At 41.1% G+C, this 17,140-nt stretch overlaps 1 protein-coding gene across 5 annotated transcripts in view; it reads right to left on the bottom strand.

Annotated features, from left to right (window-relative positions):
* Positions 1–17,140, bottom strand: part of TSC1 (TSC complex subunit 1) — a 50,670-nt gene that overhangs the window by 21,755 nt on the left and 11,775 nt on the right. For 4 of the 5 annotated variants that reach the window (XM_046656005.1, XM_046655971.1, XM_046655980.1 and 1 more), the window contains 6 exons: positions 12,185–12,370; positions 10,898–11,001; positions 9,709–9,861; positions 7,280–7,436; positions 5,490–5,644; positions 5,019–5,092 (listed from right to left, as the gene is read on the bottom strand). In XM_046656005.1, coding sequence (XP_046511961.1) covers positions 5,019–5,092; positions 5,490–5,644; positions 7,280–7,436; positions 9,709–9,861; positions 10,898–11,001; positions 12,185–12,290 — 749 coding nt within the window. In that variant the 5' untranslated portion in view covers positions 12,291–12,370. The remainder of the gene's footprint in view (positions 1–5,018; positions 5,093–5,489; positions 5,645–7,279; positions 7,437–9,708; positions 9,862–10,897; positions 11,002–12,184; positions 12,371–17,140) is intronic. The other variant, XM_046656000.1, reaches the window with a different exon arrangement.

Below are 17,140 nucleotides of genomic sequence, written 5' to 3' on the forward strand. Positions count from 1 at the left end.
TCTCAGCATGACTGGAAAGTGATTAAGTGAGAGCAAGAGTCAGGATGCGTATGTACACATAGGAAGATTGATTTTAGAGAAGAAAATGAGAATCATAATAAAGTAGGAATACATCTAAATGTTTTATTTTAATCAAAGTTAGATATCCACTTACAATATTTTCTTGATTCTTAAAGGGACTTTTCATATTTTAATATCTCTGAAACTGGGAAGTATAGTCTAATCAGTTGTGTGTTAGTTTATTTGGCATTTTTTAATTTCTCAGATATACATAAAATCTAAGTACATCCTATATGCAATGGCATCTTAGATTCAATGAAATACAGTAGTTTAAGAAGTCAATATAGTATTAAAAGGTACCACCCATGCCTCTCCCCTCAACCACTCTGGCAGCTGCTTCCAGTTTCATTAGCCGAACTGTTACACTACCTACATATTTCTAAAGAATATGCCATAACTTTAAATTTCTTGATGTATGAATTTTAAACATCATCTCTTAACTTCCTATTATGGTACATGAGGATTTAGGTCACTTCCCCATATCCTTTTCCCTTCTCCCCACTGCTCTCAAAATAAGTATATCGCTGATGGTTTCAAAATCGGTTTTCAACAATTATTCTGACTATGTAAGTACTACTAGTCATGGCTGAGCTGAAGAGTATACTATGATAATATTTTTTTTGTTCAATTTAGTTTGTCCTGGAGTTTGAATTTTTCTGTTTCTTTTCCTCAGTCTTCCTCTGTGTATCTATTACTAATTCTTCCTAAACTTACTCTACCAGCTCTGAAACAATGCCTAATATAATTTTTACATAATGATATGCAAACAGTCTACTAGAATTATTCTCCCTCTGCTTAAAGAGCTCCGTTCTGGAGCCCCCTCTCTCCCACGTCAGGCTGGACCGGTTGTTCTTGGCACCGCTGCACAGTGTTATCCTGAGACTTCCCTTGACCGTGGTCCTAAGTCAGGTCCCCGTTTCCTGGACTCTATGGCTTCCTTCATTTTACTCTAGTTGTGGTGGAACACATGCTCCAGTAGTTAGCTAAGGAAGGGTATACAGCAGGTAAATTTGAGTCCTTGCTTATCTAACAATGTCTCATACTTGATAGGCAATTGAGCTAGGGAGAGAATTCTAAGTTGGAAACCTTTTTCTCTCAATTTTGAAGGTGTTTCAGAAGCTAAAACCATTCTGATTTCTGATCTTTCTCTCTGAAAGGTTTATCCTGGTGTTTTGAAATTTCACGCTGAGACTCGGTAGCATTCTTTTTCATTGACTGAGCTGGGCTCTAGGTAAGCCCCTTCATCTGGAAACTCATGTCCCTCAATTCTTAGATTATTCTATTTGCTTGCATTATTTGTGCTCGTATGGGAAGTTTTCTTGTATTCTTTCTCTCACCATTTCTTCCCTCACCAAAGTCTTCTCCTCTCTTTTTAACTTTTTTATTGGATGTTGGACTTTCTCAACTAATTTAAATTTCTTATCTTTCATCTCATGTTATTCATCTCTATCCTTTGATTCTGTTTTCTAAGATAGTCCTAATTTTATCTTCCAATTCTTTTACTGAAATGTTTAATTTGGCTATCATTTTTAATTTTCAAGAGTTCCTTCTTTAGTCTCTCAATGTTCCCTTCTGTGGCATTCTGACCTTACATGCACAAATAAATGCCTCATCTCTGTAGCTATTCTAGACACTTTCTTCTGCTCTCTGTATTGTCATTTTTCCTTTCTAGCTCTTTCTCCTCTCTACGTTGGTTTCTTGTCTTTTGTGTTACAGCTTTCTTCAAAATCCAGATACTCCCTGCATATCCAAGGTGAGGGAGGCTCAGGAAGTTGACCTAGGAGCTTCCAAGCTAATACAGTGGATTGAACATACACAGCCAAGTGTACAGCCTCCCAAAACCCCACTGAGTCCATAGTTAAGAATTTATTTGTTTGCTTTTAAATATAAACTTACAGGAAGAATGGGAGAAGAGAGAATAGCACCACAAGTTTCTGAAACGGGAAAGCAGACAGGCAAACGCTAACTGACTTAGTAAATCAAAGAAAGCAAAATCTTAAGCTGCTGATGTTTCAAAGCTAAAAGTCAATCTGATTTACACTGCAGAGTCCTTAAAAAGCTAAAGAATTGATAGCATCAAGTACTTCTGGCACTGGAGATGACCGACAGGTAGGTGAGGGCAGCTGAAAACAGGAAGATGGAGTAACAGCTATTTGAGGAGCACTTGAATTCCCAAGATATCCCCTCAACTCTGTGCTCCCAGCAGCAGCCCTTTCCTCATCAGAAATCTGGACTATTCTCTGCAGACAGACAAACAGAGAGTTTTCAGACAGAGCTACTCCAGAAATAGTTGAGGCTTGAGTATCATTCAAACAAAGGGATTAAGTGAGACTGTACATCCTGAATGCCAAGACCACTGACCCCTCCCCACCACCAGCCTTTTCTCCCAGCAGCAGCCAGACTCTCCCCAGGCTAGAGAGCAGAAGACTCTTCTCAAAAAAAACGTGACCAGTTAAAGAGGAAAACAATACTGACATCAGTATCCCCAATAGATGCTCAGATCAACATACAAGCAAGCTCAAAGTCAGCAAGACCCACACCATGACCAGAGCTTTTTAGTCTCCTCACCCAAACAGAAGCAGATTACCATATTTTTGCCTCACCAATTTAAAAAGAACAACAAAAAAGCACCTTAGAAGAAACAGATTATGTAGGGAAAAGAAAACCTAAAAAAAACCCCCAAAACCAAACAACTATCAAGATTCTCAAAGACATGAGATTGCATCCATGAAACAAAAACAGGCTACTATAAAGAAGCAGCATTCAAAGACCAAAAAAGAGCTCTTAGATATTAAAAACATGGGGATAGAAATGAAACTATGATAGAAGGATTAAAAGCTGAACATAAGTAAATCTTCAGGAAGTATAATAAAAGAGCAGAAAGGAAAAACAGGAGAGCAAAGAAAAGCAGAGAACACTCCAGTAGGTCCCAATCTGAACACTAGGAGTTCCAGACAGACAACGGAGGAAAGGAAATCAAGCACAAAATAATTAAAGAAAATTTTCTAGAACTTAAAGATAGTTTCCAGACAGAACAATGAGAACAGATTCATACTAAGGGACATCACTAGGAAATTTCGGAATATTATGAGAACAAAGAGAAGACTCTACAGGCTCCCACAGAGAAAAATACAGCAAATACAGATGATCAGAAATCAGAATGTCTTTGGATTTCAAGAGCAACAATGGAAGCAAGCTGGCAACGGAATAATGCCTTCAAACTGCTGAATGAAAATAACTCCCTACCTAGAAGTCTATGCCCAGCCAAATAACTGCTTCCTTTCTCTAAAAGCTACTCCAGGATGTATTCCATGAAAACTAGAGCAAATCAAGAAAGAAGATGTAAGACACAGGAAATGGGAGATCCTGCACAGAAGAGAGGCAAAGGGAAGTCCCAGAGAATAAGATGACAGACAGCTGTGCCCTAAGGCACAAAAGACACCTGTCCAGGTCAGAATAGACATGCCAAGAGACAGGCGTGTTGCGGGCCATCACTAAGGTTCCCACTGCCACTATCCTATCTTTTTACCCGAGGGACAGAGCGTCTAAGTGACCCTGGCCTAGACGACTTTGTACTTTGTCTTGATTATGCACTGATTAAGCTCCTCTTCTCCCTCTCTGCCTGGATCAGCGGAGGACATTCATCTCATCCCACAGAAGGCTTCCGCTCTGACCTACTCCTGGAAGCAGGAAACAGAGCAGTCTGCTCTCTCTGCACATCCAGGACCTGGCTCTGGTGATAGGCCTTGGCAGCTGCTCTGACTGGGGTTAAGTCTTATGTTTCTCAGGACTCATGCATGTCCTTGCCCACTGAACTTCCCCAGAAGGGGCTCCTGAAAACTCTCAAGGAAGGAGAAGTGGACCAAAACTCAGACACTCAGACATGAGAGGTTCTTCCTCTCGTCTCCTGGGAACCTTCATCTAATGGTGACAAGACTGCCCTTTCCTTACCCAGGCTTTGCTTCCTAATTAGCTTTTCACAACCAAACAATACATGTGGTAAAATTATTTTAAAAAGCAAGAGAATGATCAACATAAAAGCAAGAAAAGTCGTTGTCTCTGAGGTGGGACAGGGAACGGGGAGAAGAGATGGTGGCAACTGGGGAGGGTAAGGTTCCATTTTGTAAGCTGGGTGGGGGCTACGAACACAGGTATTCAAGTTTTGTTACTACACTTTACATACACATTTTCTAGACTTCACTACACGTATCTCACAGGAAGTTCTTTAAGCTGACTGAGCCTCTGCATGGCAGAGGGTAGGTTTGCGGAGAGATGAGATTCACTGCAAGGAGATCAGGCAGTGAGCCAGCCAGTGCGAGATCCCCAAATGTCAATATCTGTGGATTGGTTTCCCCAGAAAGGCTCCAGTCCCCGCCTGGAAAGCATAAGCCTGGCTGCCAGGCAGAGAAAAGTAGTGCGTAAAATTTTATTTCATGCCCTGCTTTTCAGTCTTGACTCAGCTCCACCCTCTGTCCTGCCTGGCATCCTCTATCAGGGGCTCGCAGGCTCAGTTTCTCCAGAGAATAAACCTGGGAACTTCTGTAGGGCCCATGGATCACGGTAGTTGCCTGGCTATACAGGATGGACAAAGGGACCCAGGGAGTCCAACCACTGGATATCCAGACTTTCCACAGCCCACTTGTTTTCAACCACACACCTCACCTCCTGCCTCACATAATCACTGGTGCCACTTAGCTGCAAGCCCTCCCAGGGCTCTGCAAGGCAGGTTTATCTGCACTGCAGCCTCCTCTACTTGGCTAACTGAGTTCTTAATTCTCCAGGAGGAACATGTTCTAGACTCATATGAAGTTTCTGCTGTGCAAGTTCTTCAAAAAGGAACAATTCTATGAGTAGAAGAACCTATATTCCCAAATAAGACCTCAGTAGAGACATCTCCTAGACCACATTTTCAATCTCAAGAAATTCTGTAAAATTCTGTGCTGGTTTAGTTTCTATACCTTCGAGGGTCCAGTTCATGGTCCTTGGATCCAGTCACTAATTCCGGATGAATTCGCACATGCTCCATCATTGGCTAGAAGAGTTTGGGTTGACAAATTATAAAAGGCTTAATTTCTATGGTATCCCCACACAACGGAATATTTATTTGACAATAAAAAGGAATTAAGTACTGATACGTGCTACAACATGGATGAACTTGGAAACACTGTGTTAAGTGAAAGAAGCCAGTCACAAAAGACCACATATTATATGACTCCATTTAAATGGAATGTCCAGGAAAGGCAAGCCTATAAAGGCAGAAAGTAGATCAGTGATTGCCTAGGGCTGCAGGGAAGCGGGGTGGAGCAGACTGAGGGAAAGACTGAATTTCTTTTCAAAATTTCCCTGTCTAGCACTTCATACAAAAGATATATATGCAGCCTATCTACAGAGTATGCTAAGTATCAAATAAATGAGCAGTTTTCATTTACCTTGACCACTTCTTCAAAAGTCTCCAAGTTTTCCTTCATACTGTAGTGAGAACGTAGAAAGGAGACAAAGTTGCAAGGGTACATTCCATAAAGGCGATGAAAGAGAGCATAAACACTGGCATGGAGATGGACAAGATAGACTTCTGTCACATGGCCTAAAAAAGGAAACCGTTGAGAGGAGACTCTTAGCTGGACACAAGACGATGCGCATAAAACAGACATGAATGCGGGGCTGCCAACACAACTTTTCACTTACGCATACTCCCACCTCGCTCCAAAGAGAACAAGAGAGTGTGGTTTTCTAAAACGCAAGTACAAACACACCAGACACTCCCATTTAAAATCCTTCAATGGCTTCCTATGGCCTTTGGATAAACTCCAGTCTACTTAGAGTGACCCATAAACACACTTACTCATCCGATCTCAGCCCTCCTCTCCAGTCATCCCTTAAAATGGACCCCAGACGTTCTCACAATACAGAAGTACCTTTTTTTTTTTTGGAAGATTAGGCCTGAGCTAACATCTCCTGCCAATCTTCCTCTGTTTGCTGAGGAAGACTGGCTCTGAGCTAACATCTGCGCCATCTTCCTCCACGTTATATGTGGGACATCTGCCACAGCATGGCTTGTCGAGCAGTGCCATATCCACACCCAGGATCCGAACTGGCAAACCCCAGGCCACTGAAGTGGAACGTGTGCACTTAACCGCTGTGCAACCGGGCCAGCCCCCAGAACTACGTTTATAATGATAGTTGCTCTCCGTGAAATTTGTAATTCTGCTTCTCCATTGCCCTAGTCAGCGTGCATTTCTTGAGAACAGCACTGTCTCACTCACCTCTGTACCCTTAGTACTTCACACTGTGCTTAGGACATGACAGGCATTCAAATATGTGTGGAACAAACATGTGAGACTGTTTCAAAATCAATATGTAGTCTGAGCTATGCAGATTTGTAACTATAGAATGATAAAACTATCATCCTGAAATTAGCTTAAGGAGCTAAATAAAAGAGCAGGAAAAATTTAAAACTTAATCTAGCCTTATCTAGACCCTATGGAAACCCCCAAGTCCACAGTATACATAAAGCTCCTCCATAATAACGGACAGACCCTTCCCCTCCCCCAAACAGGAGCTACTAAATAAGCTGGCATCATATGGGCCTTACACTTATTGACTTAAGCCTGTACAGGAAGCCACAGTATTCAGTTGCACAGGGCTTACACATTCCAGCCTTTCCACAGGAATATCTCATGTTGGGATCTCCAAAAGATTCTAAATTTCACATGCTTATAGCCTCTGAATCCTTTTGATAGAGCTGTGCTACCTGCCGATGTGGAAAAAAAATCCCACTGTGTTCAAAACGAGAATACTAAGTAGGAAATGCTGCATTTCCCGCTTCCTTCTACATATACAATGAACAGGTTCTCAGAACCAAAGTTGGTGTTCTGCCACGACAGAACAGCAGAGTAAGACACAAATGTTCCACAAGCTTAGTCTTATACTACTATGACATAGATTGAATTTTTCAGTTTACTGAAAATCAGGAAGTTTTACACCCTACCACTCAGTTTCTCTGACAACTAATCCTTTTAAGTCACTAGAATAAGGAAGGTATCTCAATAGTCATGCTTCTTATTTGTGCCTACAGTGGATGCACCCAAGGTATTTCCTCACCCAACTGCCGACAGCCACCCATTTCAGCTATAAAATTCTACATGTCCTTCCCTTACAGCTCACGACCTGTTAATCAATAATGAAAGCATTCACCTGGTAGGGTATGACAGGTACATACAGAGATCTCTACCTGGTTTCTTCAGACACCATGACGAAAGACGGCCAAAAATATCAAAGAAATCATGAAGGTGCTGCTTCCCTGACTGTGGAATCATGGGTAGCATGGTTATCAACACTAAGACGCCTGTTGTGAGGACGAGGACATCGGTGTCCGTCTGTAGAAGGAAAGGTCAAGCAAGAAGAAAACACCTTTCAGGCGCAGCATTAGAATCAGCACTGCCAGCACAAGAAGAGGCTCTAAATCCCGAGGGGAGTCACAACTAGAGGTTCACCCACAGACTCATTGCCCTATCCCTAAGGGTTTTGGGGGGACAACGCTGAAACAGACTCAACAGAAAAACTACGGAGGACCAGCTCGACTGTAACGAGTCTGCGAGGACCACTTCTGATACACCTGGACAAACCCATCCGGCAAAGGAGCTTCCACTTGGCCTGGGGACTAGTCCCAAAGCCTGAGGATGTCCTATTTACAGCACTTGGAGGGAAGCATGAGAAGCAGCTTTCTAACAGAAAAAAGGAACGCTGCTGTTTTCGTTCATTCAACCACATTCTAAAACATTTAGTTTCTGTTAATCAATTAAAAAAACACAAGTTGTTGAGAAGTAATTCACAATTTTTTTAAGGACTATAAAAGACATATAATTTAAGAAAAAATTAGCATAGCACTAACAAGTTTACTTAATGGCTCACCTTCACAGCAGGATTTAGAGATCATCAAATAAAAGAAGATATAGTGACCTCTGACTGTGTCTACAGTTTAATATCAAGTCATATAACTTTAGGCTAATTAAAGATACTTAATACCCCACAAACAATGAATCAGCTGAGACGAGCTCCAGCAGCTCACATGACCCACAATGAAATAACGAATGTTGGCCAAGAAACTAGAACTCAGATTTAAGAAACAAGATATTAACCAAAAGACTACCATGCAGCCTAAGACATTCATTATTCCATTAAAAATGGAATCTATGAGTCTGGAAATAGTTTTACGTATATTTAGTTTTTACATCAAGCACCCAAGCCTTTTGTTACAGCTGAGATCTGGTAAGAACATAAAACATGGGTAGGAGAATCAAGAATATATAACAAGAACATATAATGAGTTCCAGTAAAAGAGATTAACCCTAATTTCGTTTATCATATCATTCTAACTGAAGGCTTGGGTAATTAATAGTCCATGAGTAATTTTCATGGTTTTTTTTTTTTGAGGAAGATTAGCCCTGAGCTAACTGTTGCCAATCCTTCTCTTTTTGCTGAGGACGACTGGCCCTGAGCTAACATCCATACCCATCTTCCTCCACTTTATATGTGGGACACCTAGCACAGCATGGTGCGCCCAAGTGGTGCCATGTCCGCACCCAGAATCTGAACCAATGAACCCCGGGCTGCCGAAGCGGAACGTGCGCACTTAACCACTGTGCCACGGGGCTGGGCCCCATGAGTAATTTTCAAGGCTTACCCTTTCAGGAAAGATAAGTGTTTTGCAATTTGAACTAAATGGTGTGCCTCAAAACTGGATTACATTCTCATCAATCTATTCACTTAAAAAAATTAAACTTAAAATTGCTCCTGTTTTTCCTTAATTAAACGCACATTTTTATGATAGCCTACTAACGTGACTCCTCGGGACCCACCTCTAGGGATAATAAAACGGTTACCCTCGTTGGCAAAGACAAAAATCAATTTGCATGGTGCTGTATCAGATGAACCCAAAGGTACTGCCATCCTGGAGCAAATACTACTGGATATTGTCATGTCTCTGTGAGGTACAGGCAGTTAATATTAACCACATTTTCTCATTTTATAGATAGAAAACAAGTCCAGGAACTAAAACAGATTAAGCAAATAGCCCTGAGTATTTCAGCAAGCTACTGTAAAAACTAAAATCATAAAGTTCTATTTAGGTTTTGACTCCCTGTGTAGAAAAATGCACTAAATTTAGTGCAAAAAAGTAGAATGCAACTCAGCAGGCCTTATATCAACAAAACCTTAACTGTAGATGCAACTAGAACATGCTTCTAAATGGTTAAAAGAGCCTTTCAGCCATTTTCCTATTAGCCAAAAGAGGATTTAGAAATGGGGCTTCCCAAAGAGAAAGCAGTATGTTTTTAACTGAGGGAAGGCTAGATGATGAAATCGAAGAGGGTTGGAAGAACATCACAAGGAACCAATCTGACTGAAATGTTACCACATTTGCTTGGACAAAAGATATTTGACAGTCACAGTGATGCACTAAGAACTTACTCACTAAGCCTGACTACATTCCTCACCAACTCTGGACTACATTACGCTCAAGAAAAATCAAATGCCCAGATGTTTTTAAACACTCAAAGTTAACATCTAGCTTGCTTGCTTGAAGTTACTCAAAATTTCAGCAATTCTACTCACAAAGCCATTTTGTTCAAGTCCTTACAAACATTGTACCTTGAGACATTTTAGTAAAGAAGGCAAAAGAGGTGCTTGAGAGAGCTTATGCTTCCAAGATGGCTGCAGTCTTATGACGTGGCCCAGCAACGAGAGGGTGGATAACCGGGAGGCCGCTTTGCCCACGTATTCATTCATTTTGTCCAAGAGGTGCTAAAAATGTAAAAGAACAAGGGAAATATAACTCAACAAAGCTGGGTGGGGGGACCAAGGGAAATCCTCAGAGGAGTGTACAAAGTTAACCCAAGCGCAAGCAGCAGGGACGCACTCCAGTCCCTCCAGTCTCCCTTCGATGTAAAGCAAAGGTCAAGCAGGTCAAGAGAGCAAACAAAAGATTTTTCAAAACCACGTTAGCAAACAAAACACTGCTGCATTTGACCTGAGAGAGGGCAGCCAGCTTGCAAGTCCTGAAAAAGGACCCCCATAATACTAGTCTGCAAGGAGAGGGGACTCCTTTGTAGGCCTTCTTTCTGAGGTACAAATAGGCCACTTGTTTCAATAACCACTGGTCCCAAGCTTGTGGTAGGTTGTGGAAGCTATTACTGCTATGGGAGCCCAGTTTACACAGTTTGGCCCCAAATATAAATCAGGTAGAAGCTAAAATTCAGCCCAGAATAAAAAAAAACAATATGTACTGGAAAAGGCACACAATGGCAAGGCCTTCAAAGCCTAGTGAAGTCACTCGCATTACAAATGCAAGACTTACCAAAGCCTGCAATTACAACGCTTTGTTAGCTATTTACTACCAACAAAAATAAAAACAAAAACCAAACACTAGGAGCCCTCCAAGTGCCTGACTCATCAATTAGCCCCGTTAGTTACCTGCACTGGCAGATTTTCCCATACTAATTAGAAGTCTACAACTCCTATTCAAAGCAGGGGTTTAAAGATGAGTAACTTATGGATCAAATTGTCACTGTACAACCATAATACTGGGATCACAGGATATCTTTAAACAGTAAGACCATAAAAAGCCTCTGAAATGTGCTTTACACTGTAAACCTTTCAGGAAACATAGGCCCTGCAAATTATTTTTCTATGAAGTTATAATCGGGGAACAGTGTCATCTGTTGCATACGGAAGTCCAAGGAGAAAGCTTGGACAGACTGCGCAGTGGGTCTGCACAGAAGCTGTCACACTGCTCACAGAGAACGCAGTGAACGCTCTACTCTCCCATTCCACCAGTTACCTTATCATGCGGCTCCTGCAAGGTAGTCAGGATGTGCAACACCGGCTGAGAACTGGTTTCCAGGTAATAATCCACCAAGGTGTTTACAAGCACTGGACCACGGTCTAAACGAAGAAAAGGGCAGTTTATAAGAGTTATTTTCTTTTAACATTCTAAATTTACCTCAAAGAGTTGCCAGTCACAAGATCTAGAAATGTTTCTTTATATGCCATCCAAGCTTATATGAAGTGGGATTTCTGCTTCCTTAAATTAATTTAGGCTTAACGACAGAATAATCCTAAGTTTATTTGCCTAAAGGTCCATAAAAGCACATGAAATGCTATTTCCTTTTTATTGCTTTTTTAATTACAAAAATGATCCATGTCTATTGTTAACAGTTCAGATCGTATGAAAGTGCATAAAGTGGAAGTCCTCCTCACAACCTGCCTCCCAACCCACTCCTCAGAGAGAAACACCCTTGCCTTTGTACACGTCCTTTCAAACCTCCTCCTACGTGTATAATCGCTCTCACACACACACAGCCCCCCAGGCGTGTTCTTTTCTCCTTAACGAGGCGTTGTAGATACCTTCCCATGGCAGCACCTACGTCCTGCTTCATTCTCTTTACTCTCCTCCTAATGCTACACTGCATGACTCTAAGTAATTAATACAACCAGTCACCTACTGAAGGACATTTAGGTTTTTCCAATTTTTCACTATTATTTCTTTCAAGGAAATAATGAAATACAGATCCTTGTAGGTGGGCCAGATGGTACATGTTTTAAATCGATGATAGATACTCCAAAAACGCTGAACACCAATTTATTCTCCTGCTAACAGCACCCGTTTCTATGATCAATATTTGATTTTTGCGAACCTGGTAAGCAAGAAAAGGTACTGTTTAAATCTGTATTTATCTCATTAAAGAGAGGTTAAGCACTTTTTATATTCAAAATCACATATATGATTTATAGAAGAAATGCTATATCTGGGATTTGCTTTAAAATATTTGGGTTGGGCGAGTCAGGGAGGTAAGATGAAATAATGGCAGAAACCTTGGCACCAGGTTCAGGGGATTCATTACGTGATTCTCATCTTATGTGATTGTGTGTATGCTTGAATATGTCCATAACTAAAAGCTTCAAACACATACAGAGTAAATCCACCAATGTATGCTCTTTTTTGGTGGTTTTTAGAGACTCTCTTCAGAAGATGAAAACCAAAATTCAACAGCAGAATTTTAGTCACCTGTATAGGTCAATCTCTCCAGATTTGCAGACAAGCTAAAAAGGATGAGATTTTCCTTACCAGAAGTGAGGTTCTCTTTAAAGACAGCTGTTACGTCATCACGCACACTCAGCACGGGAGAATCCAGCATGGAGAGGAGATCCCCGATATTTGCTTGTTGGGCCATTATCTTACACTAATGGGCTGTGCCGGGTCCAGGACGTGTGTTAAAGACTCTGAGGCCTCTTCATTGGTGCCACTACCAGACTGAGAAAAAGGAAGATGAACAGTGTGACGAAATGGCCCCATTTTTCCCCACAAAAAATTACCTAAAGACAAATTGGTGAATGTGTCCAAATAAGTTTGTACAGAACTTTGGTGATAAAAGCAGGTAGGTGTGTGAATAATTCTATCTTTGACAAATTTATGAAGAGTTCTCTGGAACACAACAATCAGAGAGAAACCTAGAAACCTGCTACCAGTCAAAACCATCACAGCGACTTAAGAACAAGACCAAATCCAAGCTCTCTTCCTGCTTCTGACTCCACCCCAGGTTTTGGCTAAGACTGTGTTTATGTTTCAAATCACTGATGTAAAAAGTACATGAACTATTCTCAGAAAAAGAACTAAAAGCATACTGTTTTCTTCTTGACAATCCCATCAATGTCTAAAAGTTACTATAGCTGGTTAGGTCCCAAGTCTGTAAGTTCAATACCTTGTCTGAACTAGGGATCGTCTCTCCGGTTTTGGGGGCTACTCCTCACCCTGGACATCCATCACACACGCACAGGCCTTCGGTTACAGGGGAGCAGCATGAACACGGGTGTTAAGGTAAACTTTCACCTTTCAGAAACTCAGGGTTCTGGGTTTTTTTTTCCTTTTTCTCCCCAAAGCCCCCTGGTACATAGTTGTATATTCTTAGTTGTGGGTCCTACTAGTTGTGGCAAGAAACTCAGTTGTTTATGGTAGTGAAGCAGCCACCCTATCTTCATCTACAAAAAAGTAGCTCTTTCCCCAAGTGTTACTACACATATTTGTAACTGGTTGCTTCTCCCCGCTTTGGTCTGTAAAGCCGCATTTTCAACAAGTAGTAAGAGCTACCCTTTATTAGACAGGCACTGCACACCTCCTACAACCATCATCGAATACTCTCCTTATACCACCACTGTGTGATGGGTTCTTTTGTCTCCATTTTACAAGGAGAGAAACAAACATCAAGCCGTTTGCTCAGGGTCACAAACTAGCAAGAGGCAAAACCAGGGGAGAACTAAATCGTGACTGCCCGACTCCAAAGGCCCAGGCGCTTCACTGTGACATGAAGCTAACTCACGGTTTTGCCCTTGCGGCAACTGAGTGAGGTGAGCAGGCATCACCCTTATTTTACAAATGAGAATATGGACACTCAAAAAGGAGAAATAACTTTGCCAAGGTCACGTGGTAAAGCAGAATGTAGCCAGCCCAGCTCCCCGGCCAGTGACTGTATATATCATTTGCAGCCATATCAAAATATACTCTTATTTTCTATTTGCTTGTCTTTGAATAAGCTAAAGTAACAGTTCTCAAGCTTTAGGGTATACCAAAACCACCTGGGATGCTAGTTAGAAATGCCGTTTCCTGGGCTCATTCCAGAGCTGAATTTTGGGCTCAGGAATCTGCATTGTAATATGCACCCCAGGTCATCCTTACATGGGTGACATACAGGCCCTGTTTGAGAAACACTCCGCTAAAGAAAAATCCCACTAAGTAGTTAAGCTCCTCCTGCAAGGATGCCAAATTTAAGGTAGCAATGACCCTGGAAACTGGTGAGTATTAACTTACTATCATCTATCTGCTCATTTAATTACCACCTGGTCATATTCAGTGATTTGGCTCTTGGTGAATAATAAGTACATTAGCCAGAAAAATCAACTAAAACGTCTAAATGCATTTTTGATAGCAAATCATGACGTAAGAAGTTGCTGGCTCACACCTATAAACACAAACCTTACAGGAGGTAAATCACAGAGGAAGTCAATTTCAAAGGGCTCAGAAATGTGAGACCACAACTGGTAAGATTTTATTGTAAAAGAGTTCAAAACTGAAAACAGGATCACATTTCACCTTACTGTGAGTCAGATTAAATTAAACATCTACGTGAAGATAATACCAACCTGTCGGGGTTTATTTTCATTGAGAGGATTAAATGAGACAACGTATGCCAGACACTTAGCACAGGACCTGGCACAAACAAACACTGACTGAGTAGTACTCATATATTATCAGAAAGAACACCAATAAAAATCTTCGGGACATCACTTTCAAGATGACTTTCTAATAGCACATTTATCTAGCTAGCCCCCACATTCAATTCTATCTTAAGTAAATCACAAATGACTCTCAATTAGTGAAAAAGAATGCAATTCATAGTTTTAAAAGTATTTTGTTCTTAAGTATGGTTTTGTTCCAATAAAATTGCCACTTACCTAGTCTCAATCTAGCAAGACTCTGAGTTTGCTTTTTATGTATTCAGAAGGCAGTCATGTCAGAGCTGTTCCTCCAAAAGCAGGCAGCCCAGAGCAGAGTGACATGAGCTCAATTCTAAACAAAGATGGCGCCCATCCAGTCAACTTGGCGATAATCAGGGCTGACCGGCCTGGGCTACCTAGCTTGTTTTTCAGTTTATAAATATAATTTAGGTATAAAAGTCTGGTTTCTGGAGCCTACTCTTTCAAAAGCTTTATAGAAGGGAAAAACAAGGTTTTATCTAAAACACAATAGAACATTTTTGGCAACAAGCTTTTCTCTTTAGCTCTGAAATTCTTTTGACCATATTTTTTAATCCCCAGAAAAAATTAAAATCTTGGTCTTTGTGTGAGATTCTTCATTTAAGTGACCCAAGTTCAAGGATTTTTGACATTCTAAAAAGCCCTCATGGGAGTTAAATCATAAGCTTTTGCAATCAGTCCCATGATTGGAACATCTCTCCTTTCAAAACTCATTCAAATATGTCTTGAGGGTCTAAGCGCAGGGTGCTAAGTAGGGAAGACAGATCTAGCAAGTGCAACGAAGAATTATATGCGTGCGAGAAGGAAATGGACATGGTTCAGTGGGCGCACCAAGGAGGGAAGGGACCAGTTTGACCTGGATGTGGTGGTGGTGGATGAGCTGCATACGTGTTAAATACACTTGACAGCCTGTGGAAGACAGACTGGGAAAAGTCACTTAAAGCTTAGCCGCACAGGCACATGGAGCATCCACTTACAGCTGGGAAAGTCTCTCTTCCACTTTAGAAGTAACCAAGTGTGGAAAATAGGAGACAGGAGAAGTCAAAAGTCAACATCTGGGTTAATACATTTCTATATCCCACATCCCAAAGCAACATTCCTTTTACTTTAATATTATCTTTAGTGGCCACACACCACAGTACAGTGCTATAGATGATGCTACTTATATCACAGAATCATAACTTTCAATGCCCACTCCCCACCCCAAAACATGTCACTCTGACAGTCTTCTGGATCTTAGCAAAAGGCAGAACCATCAGTCCAAAGCAAACATCAAGGAGACATTCTTGACTCTTCTACCACTCCCACTTCCACATCTAACCTCTTACCAACCCACGACCTCACTATCCCCTTTATTATTGTCCCGGTCCCAGCTCCCATCTTCTCCCTTGGGAGACAAGGGAGGAGCAGCCTCCCTCACTACTCTCCCCACTTGTATTCCTGCTCCCGTACAATTCATTTGCCACGAAATAACCACAAGAGGCTTTGAAACACGGAAATCAGACATCTACCACTCTCCTGTTTAAAATCATTCAGTGGCTTCCCATGGAGCTAGTAAGAGCCAAACTCAAGAGTGGTCTACTGGTCTACAAGGCTCCACATGATTCAGCCATTTATGCACTCCCAACCTCCCGCTGCCTTCATCTGACACCACTCTGCCTCTTCATTTCTCTGCTCTAGTCTCAGTCTTCTCAAATCCAGGAAAACCTTGAGAAAGAACAAGGTCTTTGCACCCACTGTTCCCTCTATCCTTGGAATGCTCACCTCCCACATCCTTGCATGGCTGACTGTCTGTTAGGTCTTAGTCTCTATACATGGCCAAAATCCAGTATCTGGTTTGGCCTTAGTTTTCATAAGGTCTAAAAGTTGAACTATCAACTGCCTACTTCAGCAGCGTTTCTGGCATCCTTAACCGTGTGTGTGCAAGATCAATAACCATATGTTCATGTCACTACCATTATACCTAATCTACATGGTGTCAGTAACGTGAACAATGCATGCATTTAGAATTACCGTTGATATCTGAATATTCACTTTCACATAAAGGTAAAACATTCTACATGTAACATCCAAGTTTTGTGTTTTATAAGTTGAAATTCTCTCAGTTTAAGAATAAATGTATACTGATTATTATAAAAATAAAAGCTTCAGTTAATGATGTTATTTTTATATTCAAAAACAATTAAAAACTTTCAAATAGTTAAATATGTTAACTAATAATGTGATTACTAAGAGGGTAGATTAGCTAGATAACTTTACAAATAACAGTAATTACTCTTTGAGTCAAATGTTTATAAAAATTTTAATAAACCCTGGCTAAATAACAGAAATTAAATTACATTTTAATTCTAACTGTATTTTTAAATTAATTTCTTTCTCTTTTTTTGTGGAAGATTAGCCCTGAGCTAACATCTGCCAATCCTCCACTTTTTGCTGAGGAAGACTGGCCCTGAGCTAACACCCATGCCCATCTTCCTCTACTTTATATGTGGGACGCCTACCACAGCATGGCTTGCCAAGCGGTGCCATGTCCGCACCCAGGATCCGAACCGGCAAACCCCGGGCCGCCAAAGCGGAACATGCACACTTAACCGCTGCACCACTGGACCAGCCCCTGATTCTAACTTTTATAGAATTGTTTTGTAGCATTTATTACAAACAAAATAACCTTTAAGAACTGCATTTAATTTGTAGTCTTTCAAGAAAAAGTCATACTTGGGAATACTTCACATCTAGTGAGAATGAATTAAAAATACAATGTCAACCTGTCACC

This window comes from Equus quagga, chromosome 1, assembly GCF_021613505.1.
Source record: "Equus quagga isolate Etosha38 chromosome 1, UCLA_HA_Equagga_1.0, whole genome shotgun sequence".
NCBI classification, from domain to species: domain Eukaryota; kingdom Metazoa; phylum Chordata; class Mammalia; order Perissodactyla; family Equidae; genus Equus; species Equus quagga.